The sequence below is a fragment of the Hibiscus syriacus genome, unplaced genomic scaffold (assembly GCF_006381635.1).
Source record: "Hibiscus syriacus cultivar Baekdansim isolate YM2019G1 unplaced genomic scaffold, ASM638163v2 tig00113722_pilon, whole genome shotgun sequence".
Classification (NCBI taxonomy): Eukaryota; Viridiplantae; Streptophyta; class Magnoliopsida; order Malvales; family Malvaceae; genus Hibiscus; species Hibiscus syriacus.
Window position 1 is genome coordinate 2,478,167 of NW_024063469.1, and position 26,381 is coordinate 2,504,547.

Consider the following 26,381-nt stretch of genomic DNA (forward strand, 5'->3'; position numbering starts at 1 on the left):
TTGCTACTTGTGAACTAATTTGGCTTGCTTCATTATTGTCTTCTTTCAATATATTTGTCGATCATGTAAAGTTATTTTGGGATAATCAAGTTGCGATTCATATGATCAATAATCAAGTGTTTCACGAATGAACCAAACACATTGAGGTTGATTGTCATTTTGTGAGAGATAAAGTCAAAGCTGATTTTTTGAAGTTGTTCCACGTTGCTTCTTCAGACCAAGCTGATGCGTTTTCAAAGACCCTTCGACCTCCCATACATTGTGTTTTTGTTGACAAGTTGAGACTTCTTAATATTCCATGCAATCCATCTTGAAGGGATACGATACATTATTAGTTAGTTAATCGGTTAGTTTTGGTGGTTAGCACAATTGCTTTATATAGCTGCCTTTGTATCCTCTTTACATATCAATGAAAATAAGAATTCATTCTTCTCTTTCGATTTTTCTTGGTATATTCTATCTCCAAACCAATAACAATGGTTGAAAATGGCTTGACCTAAATGCTCATGCTTGAGTTTCCCGTGCTTGTGTTTGTGTAATTATCTTCTTTACGGTTGTACCTTCCAATACAATGAAATGTTTCCATGACAGCTACTGCTCCTAAGAAATCCTTTGTGGTCCATGTAAGACTCGATGTTATAGATTAACTTGAATCACGACCATTCGCAATGGTTGGTTTGCAACCATATATTACGATTGATGATATTAATCTTGATACTATTGTTATTTAATTTGTGGTCATGTATGACGACTAATGGGTTATAGATTTGATATGCGATCATGTATGACGATCGGTGTATATATCATGTTGGACTAGGTGGTAATATTATTCAATTTACGATCATTTGTGACGAGGGACTATCCGGATAAATATCATACTATCTGACCACGTGTACAATTTTATCGATTCATTACTCGTGTGTTTGGTATACACAAGCTCATATACGTTTCAAATATACATAATGAGTCGGATTCATCAAATAATTTATCTTAATTTGGAGTCAAATTTAAGACTTTATAATTCTAGACTCGTATAATAAAAAAAAGGGTTTTAAGCCTTCAATTATAAAAAATAAATTAAAGAAAGAGTTATCATCATCCAATAAGTGAGAGACCCTGTTTGAACAGATTCTGGGTGTCTTGCCCATAAACCAAGCAAGTAAAAGTTAAAAAGTTGATTAGTATAATCATCATTGGATAATATATTTACAAAGCAGTGACATTGAAGTTCGTATAAGTCCAAAGATTCTACTTTCTTGTTGAATATTCAAATCAAACCCCACATGCTCTTACAAAATACAAGTGATGAACGGGCACTATTTCGTTTTGTTTTCTTCTCGTTTTTCCTTGTTCTCCCTTGCAAGCCCAATAATTCATTGAGATCTTAAAGTCAAACAACACTGCTGTAAGCATATCCACCACTCGACTCACTCTTCTTCTTCCCCAAGCTCACCTGCGTTCACCAATGGCGGTTGCGTTGGCAGTAACAGGTGGAGGCGGCCAATACAATGGTAGGATGACTTGGTTCGTTGTTCTGTCGTGTATGATGGCTGCCATGGGAGGTGTCATCTTCGGCTATGATATTGGAATTTCAGGTTTTTCTGTGCAGAATTTGTTTGTATCTCTATCTCTTCTTCCCTGACAATTTGTGCCCAGATTATTGATCTTTTAAACTATTTGTAGGTGGAGTGACATCTATGGAGCCTTTTCTCAAGAATTTTTTTGCGGAAGTATACAGGAAGATGAAGGAAGATACTAAAATCAGCAACTACTGCAAATTCGATAGCCAACTGTTAACATCATTTACATCTTCATTATACATAGCTGGCCTTATTGCCACTCTCTTCGCCTCGTCGGTTACGAAGGCTTTCGGTCGGAAGACATCGATCCTGGCCGGAGGTGCTGCATTCCTTGCTGGTTCAGCCCTTGGTGGTGCGGCTTTCAATGTCTACATGCTTATATTTGGTCGTATCTTGCTCGGAATTGGAGTCGGATTTGCCAACCAGGTACATGCTTTAACGAATTCCGATCTTAATTGTCTAGCGATACGTTAATTCCGATCTTATTGTCCTGCAGGCAGTCCCTTTGTATCTCTCAGAAATGGCACCACCTAGATACAGGGGAGCAATCAACAATGGCTTCCAGTTCAGTATTGGCATAGGAGCACTGGTGGCTAACCTTATTAATTTCGGTACCGAAAAAATCAAAGGCGGTTGGGGCTGGCGGATTTCCTTGGCCATGGCAGGAGTTCCTGCTTCAATCCTGACACTAGGTGCGCTTTTCCTCCCGGAAACACCCAGTGGCCTAATCAGCAGTGATCACGACAAGGCTAAACGATTGCTGCAACGTATACGAGGCACGTCCAATGTTGAAGCGGAGCTTGATGATCTCATCAAAGCCAGCTCAATCTCCAAAACCATCAAACATCCATTCAAGAGAATCATACAAAGAAAGTATAGGCCTCAACTAGTAATGGCAATAGCCATACCATTTTTCCAACAAGTGACTGGCATCAATGTCATTGCATTCTACGCCACACTTCTATTCAGGACGATCGGAATCGGTGAAAGCGCTTCCCTCCTCTCCTCTGTGGTAACCGGCGTTATCGGAGTAGGATTTCATATCAATGCTGATTGTCGATAAATTCGGGCGAAGAGCCTTATTCATGGTTGGGGGAGTCCAAATGTTCATCTCACAGATGCTTATAGGAGGAATCATGGCAACCCAGCTAGGGGATCATGGGACAGTAAGCCAAATGTATGCATATTTAATCATATTCTTGATCTGCATATATGTGGCTGGTTTTGGATGGTCATGGGGACCATTGGGATGGTTGGTTCCGAGTGAGATATATCAGCTCGAGATTCGATCGGCCGGACAAAGTATTACGGTGGCGGTCAGCTTTATATTCACTTTCATTGTTGCACAAACATTTCTAAGCATGCTTTGCCATTTAAAGGCAGGGATTTTCTTCTTCTTTGGGGGATGGGTGATAGTGATGACTGCATTTGTGTACTTTTTGTTGCCGGAGACTAAGAATGTTCCCATTGAACAAATGGAGAAAGTGTGGAAAGAGCATTGGTTTTGGACAAGGATTGTTGGGGAAGATGATGACAAGATTAAGGTTCAAGGTGCTTAAGGTTGGAATTTAACATAGATTGTTTAATGTAATAGTTTGTGTTACAAGGACAAGAACCTTTAAATAAACACACACAACTCCGATTAGCAAATTCAAGTGTCGGAGAAAGCATGAGATTTTAAATTCTATGTATAAATTTGGAGTTTGGACCATTCATGCGTTTGATTAGCTTCTTAATCAATTTTTTTAATAATTAAAAATATATTGAGTTAATTTCACAACACATCCTTAGACTTTGATTCTCATTTTAAATTGGTTTTATTAACTTTTGAACACTACAAATTCATCCCCAAATTATGACCCTAATTCAAAAGTAGTCCACAAACTTTTAACATTCCAATAACATCTCCCAAAACCATTAGAAAGTTTATGGAGGAAATTAAAACATTAAAAGAATTTGAGAACAATATAAAATGAGGATCATGGTTTGGGAATTAATTTGAAATGTTCAAAAGTTTAGAGAACGGTTTAGAATGAGAGTCATGGAATGAAATTAGAATGTGCAAAAGTTTGAGAATCAATTTAGAATAAGAGACAATTTAGGGATGTATAGTACAATTAACTCTAAAATATTTGGATAAAAATAAAGTTATAACGAATTTGGCTACTGTAATCTACTAAGAGGGTTTAGTATCGATATCATCCTACGAGTATCGAAACCGGGTTGACAGTATCGATACTATATGGGTGAATATCGATACTCTCCTCTCAAAACTCTTTTGTATCGATACTAAGATACTTTTTCAAAACATCGAACCTAATTTTGGTATTGATACCCAGGCCAATATTGATACCCCAACATTAGAGTATCAATACTATCCTCCCTTATACAATCAGTCAATATCGATACCAAGAAGTGGGTATCGATACTTAGTGTCAGTATTAGTACCAACGAACAATTTTGGATAAATAATCTAATGATTAAGGGATCAGACTTGAGGGTCCCAATAACAACAAAATATCAGCAGATAAAACTACAATTGAGAACAGTAATAAACTTCAAAACAACTAGAAATAGTAATAGCTAGGGATACATAAAACTAGCCTTGTTTGATGTTCGGGAAACAGTCATAACACCCTAGTCTCTTTAGCAGAATACGACAGTCAGTTGGATATCCCAATCAGTGCCAATGCACTTCAGTTGTCGACTAGGTGTAGATGCCCCAAGACTCGATGAAGTAAGTTAGTCAGGTGTACGTTTTCGATGCAATTTTGGATCTCAACCTAGATACCCAAGGGTATTTTACAAAAGGCTAGAGGGGTGTGTGAGCTCCGAGATGTAGAACCCTCAGTCACACCATGATGTCTACTCAGCAGTTCATACAGTAGTTCCCATGTTCATATACCTATGCGACTCACATGCTCATTTAGTCAATGCATGTAGTATAATACAATTATTAGTGTGACACTAAGCTCGTAAGCTCAGAATGTGTTTTAGTGTGCAGGTTCCTAGGTGACCAATAGCGAGGCATTATCATCGATAGCAATTCCATATCAGTCTAGACATTCAGAGTACGTCTTGAGTTATTCTTAGAGGGCATTTACTATTTATAGACCCTTATGTATTCAGTTTTAACTCTCTCTTTTTTTGGGTTTAAACTCAGTATTGTATTGTTTTGGATATTTTGGGAGCTCCTCATACTTATAAACTTTATTACTATGTTCTAATTTATTTTAATATGGATGAGTTTTATTAGATGGTTTTTAAATCAATTTTAAAGAAAAATTTTGGGCTAGTCACTTTTGTGGTCCAGTGTGACATGTTAATCCATCGGTCTTCGAATTGGATTAGGGTGTTACAAGCTAATGATGAGAGATTTTAGTCATATGTAGGGATTAAATATTGGATCAATTACACATTTTCACTTGTTGTACTTTCAATTTTTTTTCAATTTACTCACTGAACTTTATAAATTGAATTTTTTTGCCACTCTGTTGTTAAATAATTAAAAGGTGTTATGACATGGCAACCTACATCAAAACAATGTTGTTTTGAATTCTTGAAAACCATTAAATTTTAGAATAAAATGATGTCGTTTTGATTAAAATACGGCCATGTCATAACTTCGTTAATTATTTAACAGTGGAGCGACCAAAAAATTCAATCTATAAAGTTCACTGAGTATATTGCAAAAATTAAAAGTATGATGAGTGAAATAGAAGCAATAATAAAATTCAGCTACCAAATGTGTAGTTTATCCATTAATATTTAACTAAAGTTTAAGGATCAAATTGATATTTTACCTAAAAGTTAAGGATCAAATTAATATTTATCTAAAAATAATGTTGAGATTAAACATTAACCCCTTTTACTAATGTTCTAACAATATTTAAGGTCTCCATCATCAAAATTTATAAACTGATAACATAAATAATTAGAATATTATCTTTTTACAATTTAATGACCAAAAGTAAACACCTATGGATATAAAGGGAACATTTCGGTAATTTATCCAAGTAAGAAATAACTGGCCTAACCTTTTAAATTTTGAAAAAGAATTATCCCAAAAGTAAAACTATTAGTAAATTTGAACTCTTACGACTAAATAATTTATCCATAAATAAAAGTAGTTCACTTTCGACTTTCGCTCTCGCCTGCCGATTCAGCTCTCAAAAAAGAGAAGTTCGTCTTACATCTTCGCATCCTTTAAGCTAACATATAAAGGTAAATGTTATTCTTTTTAGTTTTCCGTCAAAATTAGGTTTTGTTCCGATCATATGTTTTGATGATCACCAAATATGATTATGTATCGATTCACTTCTCTTATGTTCTCTCAAGTTTCAAATCTTTGCTTTTTTTTTGGCAGTTTCCGGTTATATTTCGTTATTGATTATTTTCCGGTTTGCGTTAATCTTAAACGATGCCTTCAGCCGTGTCGCAGCAGTGGCAAGAGAAGGCGACTGGTTTTTTTTTCTTCCTCAGGTTCCTTTTACAACCAATCTTCATTATATTATTTTTATTTTCTATGTTTTTGCAACATTAGCCTTTTTTTTATTTTGAATTTCGATTGCGGGGTGAAACTAAAGGAAGCTAGCCAAACAGCCGGGACGTTTGTCGGAGAAGTTGCCAAGGATGCCAAAGGCAACGTCACTGACGTGGCGGAACGATTTGGTTCCATGGTGAAAACCCGATGGATGATTCTCCGGAAGCCGGCGACGAGACATGCTCTGCAAGAGAGCCTTATATCCGCTGCTGCAACGACCGGAACCTTTCTGAGGAAAGGCATCACTGGGACTAAAGACAAGGTTGTTGTCGGGAAAACAAAAGTTGAAAAGGTAAAAGATTTTTAGCTCTGAAAATAATTTTAAGCGATTGTTCTCAACAATTTTTACTCATTACCATGACTTGTTCAATGTATTGATTACATCTTGAGAGAGGATGGAATACCGTGTGAATTTTGAGTTTTCCTGTTTCATGTGGGATACTTGTCTATGGTTATGCTATTGGATTCTTCCTTGCTTGACCATTTATCTTTAATTGTGATTGTTTGTTTTCTAGCCTCTGTATCTTATCTGCCCGACTTCCTGCTTTGTAGATTTCTGTCGGCTATGTTCGTTGCTTTGATAAGTTAAGCTTGTCTTCTTATCAAAAGTTAGGTTATGCTAGAGAGATATCGATTTTGTACTCTACAGAAAGGGTGTTAGTTGCTTGGCATCACTTTTTTTATTGCAAAACTTTCAAGTTTCTAGTAACCAATGGATTTCAGATTCTTTTCTTCTTGTTATTATGGTAATTGTGGATGTTACAGTGGATCTTGTGTAATTGAAAATGCTTAAAACAAGGCATTGATGTAATTGTTTATTTTCTTACAGACTAGGTTTACCTTGGCTTATACAGATATTATGGTGAAAAAATCACATGTAATGGTGGATTTGTTGCAGGTGGCAAAAAAGACAGCGCAGAAAAGTTAGATAATCTTGACTGATACAGAGAGATGGCAAAAGGTATTGGCATTGTGTGCTTTGCTTTTATAATTGTTGTTTGTTTTTCAATCTTTAGTTTTTTTACATGCACTATCAAGCTTCTGAACTCTTACAATGTGTTTCATTTGCAGGGTGTTGCTAGCACTGATGGTAAATTTCTCAATCTTGGCCTCTGGATTCTCCAAATTGTGACTTCTTTGGGGATCTTTATCATTTTGCTTCTCTTTATGGACATTACGGTAGTGCATATTTTAGCCCCCCTTTTTTTCTGTCTTCAGTATTTGGAGTACCTATTGAGGTTACTGTGCAAAGCCAGCAAGCCAGCAAGCCCATCCTCTTATATTGGTGAAATGTGCAGATTATCTCGTGTTATCAGGTGACTCAGATGAAAATTTTCTTATTTAGAAAATGTTACTGGAGTCTTCAGTATACATTTTCCTTTCTCCAGCGGGTTACATATTTGTTGGTTTTTTAGGTCTAAATTCTCAGTACTTGTTTAAATCTGAAGGAGATAAGAAGATCATTGAGCAATTGGTTACTGCATACAACCAAGGTCTCTTATCTGCTTTAATTTGACCATAAATTATTCTATTTGGATTGCATCCTAATTTGTAGTCATATATATGTCACAGATTTTAATGCCTCTATACCAGAGGGTGTGAATCCAATTGATGTAGCAGCTCTAACCAAATACTACATTGCTAGTCTTCCTGAGCCATTGACTACCTTTGAGCTTTATGATGAGATCAAAGGTGCCCGTTCCAGCATTCATGCTATGAGAAACGTACTAAAGAGGCTTCCTACTGTAAACTACATGACTCTTGAGTTCATCACAGCATTGCTGCTTCGTGTTAGCCAGAACAAGGTATGAATTCTCTCTCTTATTTTCATCCGTGCATTTCCTTTATAAGATGGTTTTGAGAAAGGTCGGATATAATTGTAAAAGCTTATATTTCGCCAATATGTGAAGGTTACCTTTTAGATCTTTTGAACTTCAGTATGTTACCTTGTACTGAGCAATATTTTGGTCTGTCCTATGTATCAATGGGCTAAAGTTAGTCTAATGATAAAAAGTCTCCGCTGAAGTTTTCATGGATAATTTTTCTTTGGGACCATTATTAGCATGTTTTTATAGTCATTGTGAACAAAACGCATAAATAAAGCAGTTTCTTCGTTTCTGCACCTCTATCCCTCCAAATAGTTGGCTTGCAGTTATGTGCTTATTATGATCTAATAGACGAGTAGTACCTATTAACAGTGTTTTATTGTTGTTTATCTTCCAACAGATGGATGCACGAAGCCTAGCCATGGAAATGGCCCCTGTTATTATGTGGCAGAAGGATCTGAAACCGGAATCATATAGGAAATACTGGAGTCGTCCACCCAAAAGTCCTTCCAATGCTAGCATGGATCCAACCGCTGCTTATAGTGCATGGGACATGCTTGCTGGTAAATTTTCTTATCAGCTACAATCTATGCACATATCAGTATATTGTACAAGACTCTGGCTTCATATCATTTCGGGGGTAGCTAATACCAATAACACTATCGATAGATTAGGTATCTACTTACGGGAGCTAGATCTTAATTACAGCATAGGAAATAGTGGAAAATTAAGTGAACCCAAAATTGATTTCAAGAAGATTCTGGTTTTCCTTTATGTTTCACACTTTGTCATGGCCACAGATGATGGAGAAGATACGGATGCTTCCTCCCACATTCCTTTAGACGATGGTATGCCGGTTGATTTTGGTGCCATTGAGGTTATTCAATGTCTTATAGAGCAACACAATCCCATATTCACAGATGCTAACGAGACAGTCTGGAGATGATCGATACATCTCCAGGTACGATGTTCGAAATTGGATAGAGATGATTGGTTTGCAGTAGTGGATATTTTTTGTTGCCAGACAAATCTGGTGGAGCACTTTAAGATCATTAGTGGATACTTATTTGTATTTGGAGATGAAATTGAAATTACCTTAAGCGACTGTTTATCTTAAAAAGCCTTCTCTTTTAGGTTTTAACATAAGAGGCAAATTTACATTAGTGAAAACGAGTTAACGATTATAAGAATCAGTTGCGAATGCATTATCCTACAGAGTCATCACTCTCACTTCGTTTTTTCGGGTTCAGTTAACGTAGTGAGATGGATTGGGTATATTTATGGTTTAATATAAAAATAAGTGTTCAAATTATATTTTTTTCTATTTAAGTGTTTAAATTATTTTTTCAGTCGATCTAGGTGTTTAACGTTACACTTTTAGCTTCTTGGACTATCATTGCCATTAAATGACATGTGTTGTTTTTATAAAATTTTAAAAATTTTATTTAAAATAACACTTAAAAATATTTTTTTAAAACCCCTGTGTTTATGAAATTACAAATAAACCCCAAAACTCTTAAAATTATATTTTCAATCCTCCTGTCATTATCATCCGTGACCATTGTTGTCAATTGGCCAAAATTCCAATGGCGCATGACCAAACGAACACTCAAAGGTTGAAACCCCCAAGTCCAACATCTAATTGTAGCTAAAATCGATGATGGAGGTGAAAATCGTCGATTGCGAAATGTTGCATTTACAATGTTGTTGGGTGTTTGGTCGGTTGCAAAAATAAGGAGTTTTGGTTGTGGGTGGGTGGTCGGTCACATGTCGTTGGGTGATAGGCCGATTGACGATAGTGGTAAAGGGATTGAGATTAGAGTTTTAAAAGTTTTTGAGGTTTTTTGTAGTTTTATAAAATTTTGGGTTTTCCTTTAAAAAATTATAATTATAAGTTGTTTAATTTAAATAAAAATTTTAAATTTTATAAAGATGACGTGTTTCCTTTAACGACATAATTTAACGGTCGTGATAGTCCAAACACCTAAAAGTGTAATGTGACATGTCTGACTCATGTTCGGTAAAGAATACAGGAAATATGTGTTACACACAATATTGGTTTTGTTCATCCAGTACCGATACCTAAACCCAGAAATACTCTATTTTGTACACGAAAATGATACCCAACTTCCCCATAAACCCCTCTAAATGTCTAAAACGTTAAAGTGAAATCTACCTTGGATGTACTTATATGTTTCATGAACTCATACAAACCAACACATCTAGTGATCTATAAGTAATAGAGATGAGTTAGAAATGTGTTGCCTTGAATCCTAGATTGCTGAAAAATGTTTGCACTCAACCAAGAATCAACTTTTCCTTGCCTTTGGTCTTAGATTTTTGTCCAACTTATTTCACTATTCACAACAAGAAAAAAATGAGTTACTAATTCATTTAGGAGCTTAGAAGGAGGTTAAGAACACTTTTTAAGGCTTAAATTCCCAAAATAATATGGTAACATATGAGTTTCTAAACCCCCTTAAACTCCTATTAATGGCTACCATATCCAAATCTTGATGTTAAGGGCTTGAAAGGAAGCTTGAGATGTGGAGATTAAGATTTTTACCTTTAGAATCTCGGACAAAGCTTGCTAGATCACAAAGTTGCTACAAATCAGAGTTTGAATGGAAAAAGAAGGCAAAAGAGATGAAAAATAGACATGAAGCTCTTTCTCGTTGACATTATCCTTCATAAGGGAATTCAGTCTTTGAAAATGTTGATAGGTTAATTACCTTCTTGGTCTCTCTAACTAAGGTCACCATTCAAAAATGTCATTTTTTTACCCTAATTGAGCCCAATCCAACTTTCATTTGGACCAAGCTTTTTTACAAGACTAAAGAGGTTAGTTAAAAATGCTCTTGGTTTAACCCGAACCTAATAAGCTGAGATTTGAGGTGTTACAATAATCTCTAAAATTTAGACCTTGAAATCTTAAATTATAAGTTTAAACCTTAAACTCTAAATAAAATTTTAAATTTTAAAATAAAAACATAAAAAACTAATTTAACTACAATAATTAATGTTGAATTTAAATAAAACAAGAATCTAACTTTAAAACATATATAGCATTATAAACAAATTATGATAAAAAATAAAATCTAAAGAAAGAACCTTTTAATTTATTATAATAACGATTTTAGATGATATAATATAACATTTAACTATATAGCATATCATATTATTATATATTACACATCAATATTTATATGCATCAGTGTTTACATGATAGTCAATAATTTTTTAATGATTTTATTAAAAAAATATTATATATATATACATAGTTTGAGAAATAAAATTATAATATTAAAAAATTATAACCTAATTTAAAATAAATCATAATTTAAAATAATCTAAACAATAAAAATGCTGAGAAATGATTTAAAATAAGTTATAATTTTTTTGAACTTGAAACCATACTAATTTTATCCAAACAAAAGAAAATACAACAACAATACAATCAATCAAAGAGAGATTTATAGATGTCTACTAAAAAAATTGAAACATAAAATAATAAGAAAACCTAAGGGATCAAAACCTTCGTTTAAATCCCACGTTCATCATCCACAAATACCTAGTAATCATTAATATACTCATTTATCCCCAATTAAACACTTAAGAGATGGAGCCACGAGTTAACCAAAGTAAACTTACAAGTTGTTTCGTAAATGGATCTAAATATATTGATAAATAATAAAAAAAATTATTAAAAAATCATCGACAATCGTAAAATCAGATATAAATAACATGAGAATTTTTACACAATTACATGTCTATCACAAAAAATGTGCCATAAAACCAACATGCCACAAAAATAAAATAACATGTGCCACACGAGTAAAATTACAAAGGTGACAGACAAAGAATAGCATGAGCAAAATATTAAAAAAGAGGAAATCAAACAAAATAGATTTTATTAAAAATCAGAAAATCCTTGAATTTTTCCTCAAAGTTACACAATCGAGAAAATCCAAGTGGGCTCCTCTACAAGATTTTTGATTGGTCTGTCACCGGCTCAAAATCAATGTAACAAGTTACTCTAGTCTTTACAACCTTCACTTAAGTGGACTCTTTGGAACATGAGATTGGAAAACAAGATCTTCAACTCCTCCGAATTCCGATGGCTCCTACAAACCTGCCCATCGCACTTGTCCGCCTCTTCATCTTCTCTTCTCTGGTTTTTGATTTGGTTACACTGGTTTTGCGACTTTTGGCCCCTCTTTTTATATATGATTATCAGGTGAGAGGACAAGGGGTTGAGGATTCTGGGAACTACCCAATAGTGGTGAGCACATGGCCTTTCGTGGAGGCTGTGAGAGCTGCGTGGGAAGCGGTTGATAAAGGGTTCGACGCCGTTGATGCGGTGGTGGAGGGTTGTTCTGCTTGCGAGGAATTGAGGTGTGATGGTACAGGTTGGTGGCATCCACTCTGGGTTCTCATTTTTTGGGTCTAATTTCGCAGGAATCAGGATATTTCTTGTATATGATGAGATGGGTTTTATCCTTTTTTCTTGAATATACAAGGCTTTTGAACGTACTGCCTCTTTAATGAAATCCAATGAGATTCAATGTCAATCTCAAAAAAGAAATAAAATATATGCATTTTTTTTTGTGATTTGTTTAACATGTTTAATGTCCTGAATGGTATGAATTTGACCGTAACAGTGGGTCCTGGTGGCAGTCCGGACGAGAATGGCGAAACTACAATCGATGCATTGCTTATGAACGGGGTAGACAAAATTGTGCCGACTTTGTCTTGTGTGTTATTTTGATCCTTGTTTGTTTGCTCGTATTAAGAGAAACAATTTAATTTTGTGTTCACCAAGGACATGCATTAGGCCACGATGGAGGTTGGAGCTGTTGCTGCTATGAGACATGTAAAGGACGGCATTAAAGCTGCAAGATTAGTGATGCAACATACAAAACACACAATGCTTGTCGGTGACCGAGCATCTGCCTTTGCGATTTCAATGGGTCTTCCTGGACCAACAAACCTCAGTTCATCAGAGTCTATGGAGAAATGGGGAAATGGAAAGAAAATCACTGTCAACCTAATTTTTGGAAAAATGTTGTGCCTGTTGATGGCTGTGGCCCTTATAAACCCAAGGATAACATGGGGCTTGATATGGGGTTTTGTTCCATAGGCAATTCGATGGGAATTGTTGATTCCAGGACATCTCTGTTGGTCCTCATAACCATGATACCATATCAATGGCTGTTATTGATAAAGTAAGTTGACGTTATTGCTGGTTCATTGCAATTCAAGCGCATATGTGCGGAAATTCACATTTGTTTTCAATGAGATTATTTTTCTTGCATAGATGGGACATGTGGCTGTTGGTACATCAACGAATGGTGCAACCTTTAAGATCCCTGGCAGGTACAAGTGTTGTATTTGGTAAATTATTATCTCATGAACCTGGGAAGATATTGAATGATTCCAAATAAATTAGTTTGAGAACACAATCGGAGTCTTCGTTCAACTTATTCGCAGCTAACATATTATTTTGCCCGATTGCAGGGTGGGTGATGGACCTATTGCTGGATCTTCTGCATATGCTGATGATGAGGTTGGTGCTTGCAGTGCGACGGAGATGGTGACATCATGATGCGCTTCCTTCCATGGTATCTAATAAGTTCGAAAATTTAACTTCCACCATTCGTATCATGTTATACTAGTTAAATATCAGAAATATTTTCTTCTTTTTCAGATAAGCCCATTACTTGAAATATTTCAGAACAATGTTCTTAGAATTGAAAGTCTTTACGAGAAGGGCTGCAAATAACTAGGATTGACTCTTCAATGAGAATTATTTTATGTTGTTATGCTTAGTTAGCATGTTCTTTTTTTTCCAGATGGCTAATCTTCTGTGTACTCATTTTTTTTTTTCCTTTCACAGTTCACCCTTTGCAACTGTTCTATTTCAATTAATCTGTTGCATGCTTAATCCTTATCTGGTGCACACCATGTCTAATTTTTAGTTATCAAGTTGTGGAGAGCATGAGACAAGGAATGGAACCAAAGCTTGCGGCCAATGATGCAATATCTCGAATCGCGAAGAAATTCCCAGATTATATTGGAGCTGTTGTTGCTGTCAATAAGAAAGGTGAACATGCTGGTGCATGTTATGGATGGACATTCCAATACTCGGTCAAAAACCCCGATATGGACGACGTAAAGGTTTTCACTGTGCTGCCCTGAAATTGCTTCTGCCTAACATGCCTGCTTTCAGTATTATCACCATAAGCGTACAACAATTCATCATAGGACAGCTATTGATGTGTATTTTTGCCAGTGGCAATGACTATTCTTCCAAAGTATTTGTATAATGACTATATGAACAACTTTGTAGTGCATACTTTTCAAAAGTTCCTCTCAGCCTAGCCTTTGGATAGTGGTGGCGTACGCGTTTGGTAGGAAGGACTTTCAGACCTCTGTCAAATGTGGATGAATAAATTAAGGGTAAACTACATGTTTAGTCACCCAACTATCACTTTTTTTATGTTTTGGTCACCCATCTTTTTTTTTCAAAAAATCATATTTAACATTTAGTTTAGGTTTCATTTTGGTTACCGCCGTTAAAACTTAACATTAAATGATTTTGAAAAAAAAATTAAAGGATGGTGATCAAAATGGACCAAAAGTTATAGTTGGATGACTAAAAATGTAGTTTACCCTAAAATTAATGATACTCTAATGAAGTTGGAAGACCAAAGAATCTTGGGCTAGGCATCTATTAGTTTTGTTAAGGGTTAAATACTCTTTTAGTATGTGAACTATATCCAATTTATCAATTTTATATAATTATTTTTTCATTCTCAATTTCATATACAACTTTTTTTAGTCGTTGACGGGTTTCACTTCTATCACGGAAGTTAACACGAATTCTTTTAATCAATTAAAATTTGATATTTAAGATTTATTTTTTTAAAAAAAATCTTATATTAACAAGATTAGTTATTAATGTTTTATTAATATTTTGATTTCAATAATTAATTAATTATGCCATTTTAATTTTTAATTTTCCTTATTATGCAAAACCTACCGTTTTTCTCGGTCAAAGGAGCGATGTGCTGCCGTTTGGAAATCATGGGGGATGACCTCCGGACTTTTCGTCTGGCGGTGGTTCTCAGGCGGTTGTGTTTGGAGGATTTCAGGTGGTCCCTTTTGATGATTATGGGCGGTCTGTTGGGAATGAAGCAAATGAGGTTTTCGAAACCACGCACGATACGTTGCAAGAGGTGAGGGTAATCTTGGACAGTAGCTTTTTGGGTTAAAGGTGAGCGATGTGGACACAGTCATGACTGATGGAAGGGAGAGCAATGTGAGGGAGGGTGACACCCATGAGAAGGATGTGAATTCGGTAACCTTACATAGTGATAATTCCATGTCTAATCCACACATTGGGAGTGGGAAACTATCGTTTAGGGATATGGTTAAGGGGACTTCGCTGAGGGGCCAACTGAATGTTTCGGCTCATGATCTGGATGTCGACGAAATGATTGAGGATGTTGAGGTGATTTCAGGGGGTCATTTCCTGAAATTAAATTCTCAAGGCGTGTTCATGATGCCATTGATGCCAAGCTTGCGGACTCTATAGTTGTTCGCCTGTTGGGCAAGTCTATCGAGTATAGAACGCTACTGAATCGAATAAAGATGATTTGGAATCCTCAGGGTGAAATTAATTTGATTGATCTGGTCAATGAGTATTACATGGTACGGTTTGCAAACGAAAGGATTATAATCACATATTATCTCGAGGGCCTTGGATCATTTACGGGTGTTATCTTACAGTTCAACTGTGGAGTCGCTCATTCTCTACTATGGTTGAATATCCGAAGAAAAAATGGCTTGGTGTCATCTTTCAAGTTTACCCTATCGCTATTATACAAGAAGTTTGTTTAGATATATAGGGAAAACAATTGGTATAATGGTCTGTGTTAACTATAATACGAAGGATGAAAGTTGAGGACATTTTACGAGGCTATCCATTGTTGTGGATTTAGAGAAGTCGCTCGTGTCTGGGGTTATTATCGATGGTCATAAACAACCGGTGGAGTATGAAGGTTTACCGGTTATCTGTTATAATTGTAGGGGCAATTTATCGGCCATGGCGATGAATGGTGATGAGGGGCTAATGCGAATTACAGATGAGAACTTGTATGGGCCTTGGATGCAAGTGGCCAAACGTACCAGGAAGGTTCCAACAAATCATAAATGTGGTAATATCGAGGCATCTATCCGATGTGGATGAAACCTTAATGGGTCCCAATTTTCGGTGCTTGATACTCATATGGATGAGGAGAATGTGCGGCCATTTTCATCACGGGAATGACATCAAGCGGTTGATCAGCAAGGAAGTGGTGGCGTTGGTTTGTTTAGTTATCCCCTAGATGGGTGAGAAGGTTGAATCTTATAGGCAAGGGGGTAACGAAAAAATGCAGGAAAGTCAAAACAGGTGGACATCAGTGCTCAGGGGATTCTGCTTCAACTGATCAGTCTTAATACAATTGCTTACACTGATAATGTAGTTCAAGTTCATTCATCGCTTGACAATGACAAGCATGTTGCTGTTCAAGTGAGAATGAGTGATAAGAATCTGAAAACTATAGATCAGGGAATTAGCGACTCACGCTAAGTAAAAAAAGCTTCTTCCCGAAAGGGGTCAGTAAAGGATTATCGACAGTTCAAGGGCTATTACGGAAAGATTGAAAGACTCGAAAAAGGAAGATAGGGTGTCGACTAAACCAGTGTTAACGGAATAGTTAGTCCATGCACACTAAATTAGACCAGACACAAAGTTCGACCGTGTTACCTAGGTATTGTGATATCTCGACTGTTAGTCGGGAAGAAGAGTTGCCCCTTTGTCGTGCTAGTAACGTTTTTGTACATTATGCTCTAGATGAGATGCAAACTTAATCGTGGGGGTATTCTCTAATTTTTTATGTCTAAGTTATTCTTTTGGAATGTTCAAGGTACTTGAGATCCTGATTTCAACCATTATTTTAAGTTTATTAGATACTCGTAACTAGATTTAGTGGCAATCTTTGAACCTTGAATTAATGGGTTGACTGTTGATTAGTTTTTCATAAATTGGATTTTGACTTCTCGTATCGGGTGGAGTCGCGAGACTGTTCAGGGGGCATTTAGATCCTTTGGAGGGGTTCTATCCGGTTCTTAGTTCTGGCAGTCTCTGGGGAGTTAATTCATGGTTGATGTGCTATCAGTATTGATAGTCGAGGTTTTTTCTTAACGTGCATTTTATGCTAATCCTGGTAACAGTTTAAGGAGATGTTTATGGAATGAGTTGAAGGTGTTGATCCTGGTTCGGACCAGTCTTGGGTGCTCGTGGGAGATTTTAACGTTATTTGAAGTCGCTCGGAGCGCTAATGGGGTTTGTAAAAACGGGTGGGAATTTGTAACTGCTTTTATGATTTTATGTTTGATTTAGGTTGTATGATTTGGGGTTTATTGGGTCGAAGTTCAGTTGAAGAGGGGACTTTGTCACAACGGCTTGCATGTGTGTGTAGTTCCTCTTGGCTCAATACTTTTTTAATTAAGAGGTGGTGCATCTACAATGATTGGGATCTGATCAACGTCCACTTCTGGATTTGGGTACGGTCGTATTTTGGTTTGGCATCGACCGTACAGGTATATTGATGTGTGGAGCAATCACTCCGATTTTCCAAGGCTTGTGAATGTACTTGGGTTGATGGGAAAACCATCAGCGATAATTTTGGACTTTCAATGTAGGAGTGAGTGGAACAATAATTTTTTGTATTCCTAAAGCATAAGGCTTTTCTTATGGCTCGCATTAAAGGCATTAAGCGGGTTCTTGAGGACTCGGAGGATGAATATTTGTTACAATTGGAGGACGATCTTAAAAAAGAGTTGGGATGAGTTCTCTCTTAGGAAGATAGTCTTTGGCGTCAAAAGTCTCGCAATTTATGGATCTTAAAGGTGACCTATTACTTTTTTTCATCGATCAACTATGGTGCGAAGGAGAATAATCATATTGCAGTTGTCAGATGTTTGTTTGAGTAGTGACCACGACCAGCTCAAGGAACTTGTCGTGGGTTACTTTTAATTTGATTGCTTCAGAGCATACTCACTCTAGTCATGTTGTTCATGAGTGCAATTTTTCCAGTTTAATGGTATTCAACTTTTCCCTACTCAATGAGGTCTCAATGGATGGTTCCAATGCTTTGTTTAGTATGGAGCCTTTGAAATCTCCAAGAGTTGATGGGCTTCTGTAACTTTTTCTAGAAGAATTGAGTGTTGTGGGTTCTTCTATCTTCGGTTCATCAAGCGTTTTTAATGAATGACTGTTGGAGGACTGGGTAAATGTGTGTGGTTTTAATCCCGAAGGTTAGTAATCTCGTCTCTTTGAGCCATTTGACCGATCAGTTGTGTTGTACTATATAAGATGGTGACTAAGGTTTTGGTTTGTCGGTTGAAACCTTTTCTTTCGATATGGGTGGCACAAACTCAAGTGAGTTTTGTTTCAGGCCCAATACATTATAGTGGCAAGAAGCGATACACCCCATGGCTAGGAAAAGGGAGGAAGAGTTAGATGGTTATAAAGGTTGATCTTGAGAAGGCGTATGACTGTTTGGAGTGGGATTATATTGAGCAGACTCTTCATGATACGGGATTCCCGATCATTTTTTGAATTTATTATGATTTGTGTACGTTCAGTCTCTACGATTTTATGGAATGAGAGCTTTCGATTATTTTAAAAAGGGATCCGTCAAGGGGATCCATTATCTCCCACCTCTTTGTGATTTGTATGGAACATTATCTCAAATGATTGAGAAACGGGTTGCGGAGGATTAGTGGAAGTCGATTGTCTTGTCTAGAAATGGCCCGAGTTTGTCTCACCTGTTTTTTTTTTACTAACGACCTTATCATTTTTGCCGGAGCAGAGTGGAGTCAGGTGACAACTATTAAATCTGTGCTTGATGGTTTCTGTCATGAATCAGGTCATCATATTAGTGTTCCTAAGACTCAAATCTTTTCTCAAAGAATTGTGCACCTCAGGGAGGAATACAATTGTAGGGGCTTTTGGATTTGCAGAGGTTAAGGATTAGAAAAGTATGGGGTGCCATACTTCATAGTAGAGTGACTAAAGCCACTATGGTTACCTTCTTGACCGTGTGAATAGTCAGCTTTGGAATAGACATCGAAGATGTTGACCTTGGCGGGATGTGTCACTTTAGCGAAAGATATTTTACAGGCAATTCCGGGCTATGTTATGCAGTCTATGTGATGTAGGTTGATCTACACGCTTTGATGAAAGAGAGTAGATAGCCTTATTGTGTCCCAATCTAGGATTGACAAGTACTGATGTCCTTGAACTATAAGTTTAGGCTGCAATAAAAATAAGAAAGAAATAATATTAATGGTGGACTTAAGAAATGGATAATAATAAAAGTAATGGAAATAGAAAGAAATGAAATAAAGATAGAAAAGAGATGGCTGTGGAAGAATGAAATTGGTATGGTCTTGATGGAGGATGTTGATGATGAAAGGAAAATGGTGGTGATGATGTATCTCAAACTCGCCAAAGATGAAACAATGCTAAGGAGCACAATCCCGATCTTCACAAACTTGCTTGAGGGGTAGTGATAGTGTCTTCAACCCACTAGATATCAATCTAGGAATTTTGGAATCATGATGGAAGGTATGACGCCACAAGTATATGAATTATACTGCATAATCGATAAGTTCTCAAAGAACTTTGAAGAGAAATTAACTCACAAGAGTAATTTTAATATATGAGGATCCTTAAATGATGGCCGCCTCTCAATTTATAGGAAATGAGAGGGTTGGCCAATAATTAGATGTCTATTTGTCTAAACATGACTATTTGAAGGTGCATGATGCTTTGGACGAATGGGATGCTCCTTGGCCTTGGTGTTGGTTCGGCTACTCATTCATGAAAGGACTTGATGTTTCGGTTGAAATGAACATACATCTCCCTTGGTCGAATGGTTAGGTGATGTTTCAACCAAGGCTAGTGCATGAGCTAGGCATGTGGGGGCTGGCCGAATGGTCATGTTGTTTATCTCATGTCTCTTCATGATTTAGGCCCAATGGATGCAATCTCTTCACCAACGTGTGCCTTGATGAAAGGACTTCTTCATGGACAACAACATTCATGAAAGGTCACAATTGTTGCAAGGTAACCTTTCATGTTTGAGCTAGTTCTAGGTTGAATGAGCTGGAGGTGAGCTGGCCATAGGTGAGTTGTAACATGATGAACATTATGGCAGCTCCTTGTGAAAATGTACCTCTTGAGGTGGCAACTATTCACGAAAAGGTATGATTTCACAAAATTTGACTTAGGACATATTTGAAGTGTCCTAAGTGGTGATGATGATGGTGCATCTCCCCAGCTGAATTGAAGTCATCTTGTAGCTCAAATCTTTAGCTCAATCCAGCTATGAGCTCACGGGTCTCCGGATATCTTTTCACTAAATGTTCCTTATGCTCTCCTAAACGTCCCCATGTAAGTTTCCTTGTTGTTGCATGCTCCATTTAGCTCCGAAGTTGTGTGGTCGAATGTACCTTCACAAAGAAACACAATATAAGCTAAGTATTTAAAGAATAATGATGTGCATATTATAAAGATGTGGACTATGGTATAATAATAACTCATGCATCATATGATAATGAATGAATATTATTATATAACTATAGATTATATGCTTGAATATCAATCAATGATGCAAACCAAATGACATGAATGCACAAGTTATGATAATTCAAGTATAGTCTATTATGCAAATGTAGCCCATAGTAATATATAGTGCATAAATGAGTAATATAATATAAAGTAAGGTAGAACTCCCTTAGATTGGGCTTGATGAATCTTCAATGATGTGAGTGTCATGAAGAAAGTTGGTGCTAGACATGATCACATCACTAAGTGTATTCCAAAAAGAATGTGTGAGGCAATAGAAAGGATTATTCGGGGTTTTGCGTGGGGGTGGTACGAATATGAAGAATGCCTTCTCTTATTAAATGGGATGATATGCAAGCCTTTAGACAATGGTGGAATGGGATTGAAGAATTTATTCCACAACGGCGTTTATGATGAAGCCTGCTTTTCATGGGTATATGTGATGCAGGCGAAGTATAATTGGATGGAACCTGAGCCACTTTCGCTTCTAAATAAATGTGGTTCATGGCTTAGAATGGGCTTCGAAGTATCTGGAGCGATTCTTGGAGAATATTACGTTGAATATTCGTAATGGTAGAGACTGATTTTTGGTTTGATCGTTGGGTGGAGAATGAGGAGACCAATTTTTTCATTTGAAGGTTCTGTGCCTCCACACCCTCCCCCAGTGAGTGCTATGGTGAAGGATTCCAGAGTGGATTGGTATATGATTTCCCCCGTTCTTCCAAGCGCGAGTGGAGAAGATTGCTTCCCTCCCTCGTTGCTTGCATCCTCACCTCGAGCGCACTTTGAAAGAGATGTTCCTGGTTGACGATAGGAAGAGGATCAGCGATTTTCGGTGGCTTCTGCTTACAATGCTTGTTATAATAGAGTTAATGAGATAAAACAGATCCATTGGGAACAGTTATAGAAGCTTGGGGTTTCACTACGAATTAAAAATTCATTTGGCTTATTTCCACAACAGGCTTTTTACTAATGTTGAACGGGTGAGACGACATATCTCATTGGATGACTCATGGGGGATTTTACTAGAGAAGTGGAGAGTATAGACCATGTTCTTCGTCGATGCAATGCTACGGCTAGCCTTTGGCCAATTGTGGTGAGTGCTAACATGTTTGGGAGATTCTTGTCGTTGCATTTGCTGGAGTGGCTCGAAGAGAATATTCACCCAACAGGTCTGTTTGGTATTACTGAGGTAAATTGGATGATCCGCTTTGCTGTTTTCTGTTGGTTTCTATGGAATGATAGATTGGTATGGTTTTCGACCCGCATTATTTTGAGATGGGAGTCTTAATTCGTGGTCATAGTTATGAGGAGGTTATTCGCGCGATTGTTGAGCATACTACAACAGTCGCAGCTTGGTAGGAGACTATGGGGTGGACTTGTCCTCCTATAGGATGGGTCAAGCCATGCGGACGGGGCTGTAACCCCAACAATCAGGGAGCTGCCGATGGTGATGTATTCGGAACCAGGAGGGAGGTTAGATTGTTGCGCAACGATTATGATGCTGTTCGTTTTGTTAGCCGAACTTTGGGCAGCTAATGATTTTGCACGCTTGGAGATTAGGTTATCGGCAGGTGATACTCAAAACCTAATTGCGAGGTTGCGTGGATTTTTTTATAGCTCCGACGCTTTGGTGGGTTACGCCTTGACTTCTGCTTTCCAAGGGATTCGTATAAGGGCATGGGATGTTCAAGTGAAGCGTATTGGCTGCAAGCAGAATGTCGGATAAATTGGCAGCTATAGGGATAGAGGTGCCTATTGGTTCCACAGTTTTTTTACTACACGACCAAGGGAGGTTGAGCTGATTTCCAGAAGGAAACCATGCATAGGTGTAATGTTGCCTTTATGTGTTGTGTTCATAAAAAAAATATTTTGATTTCACATTAAAGGAATATTAATAACTTAAAATCTAAAAGTTACTCGTAAACCAATCTAACGATGTTTAACGTCCATCGAGCAAAATAACTATAACTTAAGTGACTATATCGATGGTGAAAAAGGTGGACTCCATTAGCAAATTTAATCAAATATTGGCAAGAATCTCTGTTAAGAATTTAATGAGTGGAAAATGCCTCATATTTCATATGTTTATTTACAAAGCTCATATACAATGTCTCTTTATACTATTATGCTATCTACTAAATAATACTACTATAGGATAACAAATTAACCAATCGTAACTAACTTCTAACCATACTAACCAACTAACACTCCCCTTAAGTTGGCGGTTGAAAAAAGTCTTTAAACCCCAAATTGGAAATTAAATACTCGTGTTGTTGAACACCCAATGTCTTGGTCATTACATTATCAAATTGTTCTCCTGGCCGAACATGTTCTACCTGTATCACTCTCTTTCTCCTGACAAAATGACAATCTATTTCAATATGTTGGTTCTTCCTGAAAAAACCGGGTTTGCTGCATTTGTAAGACAGCTTTGCTATCGCATTTCAACCTTGCTGCACCCTCTTTCTTAATTCCAAATTCAGTTAACAACCCTTGCAGCCACACTATTTCAGTCGTTGTTACCGCCATGCTCTATACTCCACTTCAGCTGAAGACGTGCCACAGTATGCTTCTTGGACTTCCAAGAGATCAAATTCTCCCAACTTAATGCAAAATCCAGTCACAGACCTCTCGTATTGGACACGATGCCCAATCATAGTTAATAAGCTAGTAATAGGCACCTTTTTAAAGAACTCAAGAAGATTCCTTGTCATGGATTCTTTTTTATGTATCTTAGTACTCTTAAGGAAGCATCTAGGTGTGATCTTTCGAATACTGCATGAATTGACTCAAAGTATGGACAACAAACATAATATTCGGCCTAGTATGTATCTTAGTACTCTTAAGGAAGCATCTTAGTATGAATTGACTCAAATTCAGTATAAACTTTTGATAAATTATTTTGTCTTGCAACATCTTTGTTATTTCGCCATTGAACTCAAGTGAAGTAAGTTTCTTGTCTTGTTCCAAATGAGTCATGGCCAGCTTGCTCCCCCTATCCCGGCATCTTCTATAAGCTCCAACCATACTTTCGTTGATTCAAAACAATCTTTTGATCGCAACATTCTAGACCCAAGAAATACTTCAAGTCACCAAGATCCTTCATTCTAAAATTCTTATTCAGAATTTCCTTTAACTCTTCAATCAACAAGCTATCATTTCCTATTATCAAAACATCGTATACATAAACAAGCATGATAACTATCCTATCTCCTTGATGTTTAGTGAATAATGAATAGTCATACTTACTTTGCTGGTATCCTTCAGCCAACAAAGCTTCCGTTAGTTTTATATTCCATTGTCGTGAGGCTTGCTTAAGTCAATATAGCGACTTTTATAGCTACATACCTTGGACTCTCCCTGGCTGCAAAAACCCTAGGGTAAACTCATATAAACTTCCTCGGCTAAGTCCCCTTACAAGAAGACATTGTACACATCAAGCTGATAAAGAGCCAATTGAAAATAGAAGCAGTGCAAGAACAAGCCGAACCGTACCAATCTTCGCAACAAGAGAAAGGTATCACCATAATCCACCCTTCCTGCTGGGTGTATCCCTTAGCAACAAGTGAGCTTTGAAGCGCTCCACATCACCATTAGCCTTTTATTTCACCTTATACACCCATTTACATCTTGGCACCTTCCCTGGAGACAAAGAAACCACAAACCATGTGTTTTTTGTTTCCAGAGTAGAGAATTCCTCATTCATGGCCCGGACCCAAAGTGGGTTTTTAACAGCTTCATTAAAGGTTTAGGTTCGGCTAAATGGGAAGTAGAAGAAAGATAAGTCTGAGTGCAAGTGGATCCTTACACGCGGGAGAAGAAGATCGGCAAGAGTGCACATAATCATGAAGTCAAAGAGGAGGGTTAATATGCCTAGTAGACCTACGTTACGGTAAAACAGGTTCCGACTCAACTATAGGATGAGCACATGGATGACTCAATCATGGTGAAGAAACAAGGGGTAATGAATCTATAGAAACCTTTGGAGAAGACGTGGTAGGACTATTTGATGAAGCCGAAGGCACAAGAGGGACTGCGTGAAGGAATTGAAGGAGCGGTAGGAGACAGTAGAAGTTGGAAAAGTAAGATTCAAAAACTCGAATAAGGTTGCGAAGTTTGTGAGAAAAAAAAAACAGAGGATTCTAAAATAGGAAAAAGAAAAGGAAATGCATCTCTTTGAAAATCACGTCACGATTCAAAAAAAAAAACTTTAACTCAAGGTTAAACAAAAGATACCCTTTGGGTAGAAGAATACCCATAAAAATCGAAGAATTGCCCTTGGAGAGAATTTATCAACAGGATTAGTTTGTGTGGCGTAACAGAGACATCCGAAGACCTTCATATGCGAAAGGTTAGGAGGTTTATGAAAAAAAACTTATAAAGGACCCTTCCCCCCCCCCCCCCCCGTAAGTATGAAGCCCATTAATGATATAACAAGAAGTTAAAACACAATCCCCTCAAAATTTGAGAGGTACATTGGAATGGAAGCGAAGAGCCCGAGCAATTTCTAACAAGTGCCTATGTTTTCTTTCGGCAACCCCATTCTGTTGTAGAGTTAAAAAACAAGAGCTTTGATGAGTTGTTTTAAGAGAGATGAAAACATTTGAACACTCGTTGCTAAAGAACTCTGATCCATTGTCGCTACGGATGGTTTTGACTGTGGTTGAATGATGATTTTGAACAAAGGAATAAAACCTTTTAAGAAAAAATAGCATCACTTTTATGCTTCATCAAATAGACCCACGTCATCCTAGAATAGTCATCTACAATGGTAAAAAAAACTATGACTGCCATGGGTAGAAATATGATAAGCCCCCCACAAATCAATATGCACTAGTTCAAAAGGCGCACTAGTCTTAGAGTTGCTTACTATAAAAGGTAATCGAGTTTGTTTAGCCAAAGGAAAAACTGAGCATCATAGATATTGTAAGAACAAATCAGAGACCGCAAGAAAAGAGTCTTATGTAATGTTGTAGAGGTGCATGGCCCATTCGGGCATGCCAAAAGTATTATTAATGGAAGACTTTGCATTACACCAAGTAAAAGCATAAACTAAAAAAACATAACTGATGAAAAAAACTACACAGATTATCAGCCGACAAGTTAGGAACAAGACTTGTAGAGTCGAAGAGATACATACCCCATGACTCTTTACCAATCCCCTTCATCCGCCCAGTGTAAAAATCCTGTAACACAAAAATCAGGGTAAAAATTGATGCTGCAATTGAGTTCACGTGTAAGCTTAGATACAAAAAGTAAATTGTGGGTAAAGTGAGGAACATAAAGCACATTTTGAGTTTAGTGGTTGAATCAAAAGCATAGGATCCAATGTGTGTGATGGGGGCTGTTTTACCATTTGGGAGTTGAACAAGATGAGAGTCCGGAGTACATGAAGTAGGGAAATCTAAGCTACGGAAATCCGACACCATATGATCAGTAGCACCAGTGTCCAGTATCCATTGAACTGAAGAACAAGATGAAGGCATACCTTGCTTAGTTATACCTGCCAAGTTAGCAACTGAAGAAACAGGAAGAGGCTTGTTCAACAAACCCAGAATCTGGTTATACTGCTCTCGGGTAAACATTGGGGCCAGCTCAGGCTAACATTAACACTAGAAGAACTACCTGAATCAGAACCAAGAAGCAAAGACTCGGCTGAAGTGTTTAATGCTAGCACGGTTGAAGACCCCTTCTTCTTCGTGAACTTGAAATCCGAAAGAAAACCATTAAGACTAGCAATGCTCACG

At 37.2% G+C, this 26,381-nt stretch overlaps 2 protein-coding genes and 1 pseudogene across 2 annotated transcripts; all 3 read left to right on the plus strand.

Moving 5' to 3' along the window:
* The first annotated feature begins 1,365 nt into the window (after positions 1–1,365).
* On the plus strand, positions 1,366–3,163 carry LOC120186975 (hexose carrier protein HEX6). The gene is given in 4 exon segments (XM_039190769.1): positions 1,366–1,595; positions 1,684–2,006; positions 2,077–2,612; positions 2,614–3,163. Coding segments are annotated over 4 exon segments (1,515 nt in total). The 5' UTR covers positions 1,366–1,465; the 3' UTR covers positions 3,140–3,163.
* Positions 3,164–5,864: 2,701 nt separating this feature from the next.
* Positions 5,865–9,011, plus strand: LOC120187168 (annotated as a pseudogene).
* Positions 9,012–11,982: 2,971 nt separating this feature from the next.
* Positions 11,983–14,324, plus strand: LOC120187169 (probable isoaspartyl peptidase/L-asparaginase 3). The gene is given in 10 exon segments (XM_039190947.1): positions 11,983–12,123; positions 12,187–12,358; positions 12,611–12,675; positions 12,784–12,970; positions 12,973–13,122; positions 13,125–13,174; positions 13,267–13,325; positions 13,467–13,531; positions 13,534–13,570; positions 13,928–14,324. Coding segments are annotated over 10 exon segments (1,062 nt in total). The 5' UTR covers positions 11,983–12,066; the 3' UTR covers positions 14,148–14,324.
* The last annotated feature ends 12,057 nt before the right edge of the window (positions 14,325–26,381 follow it).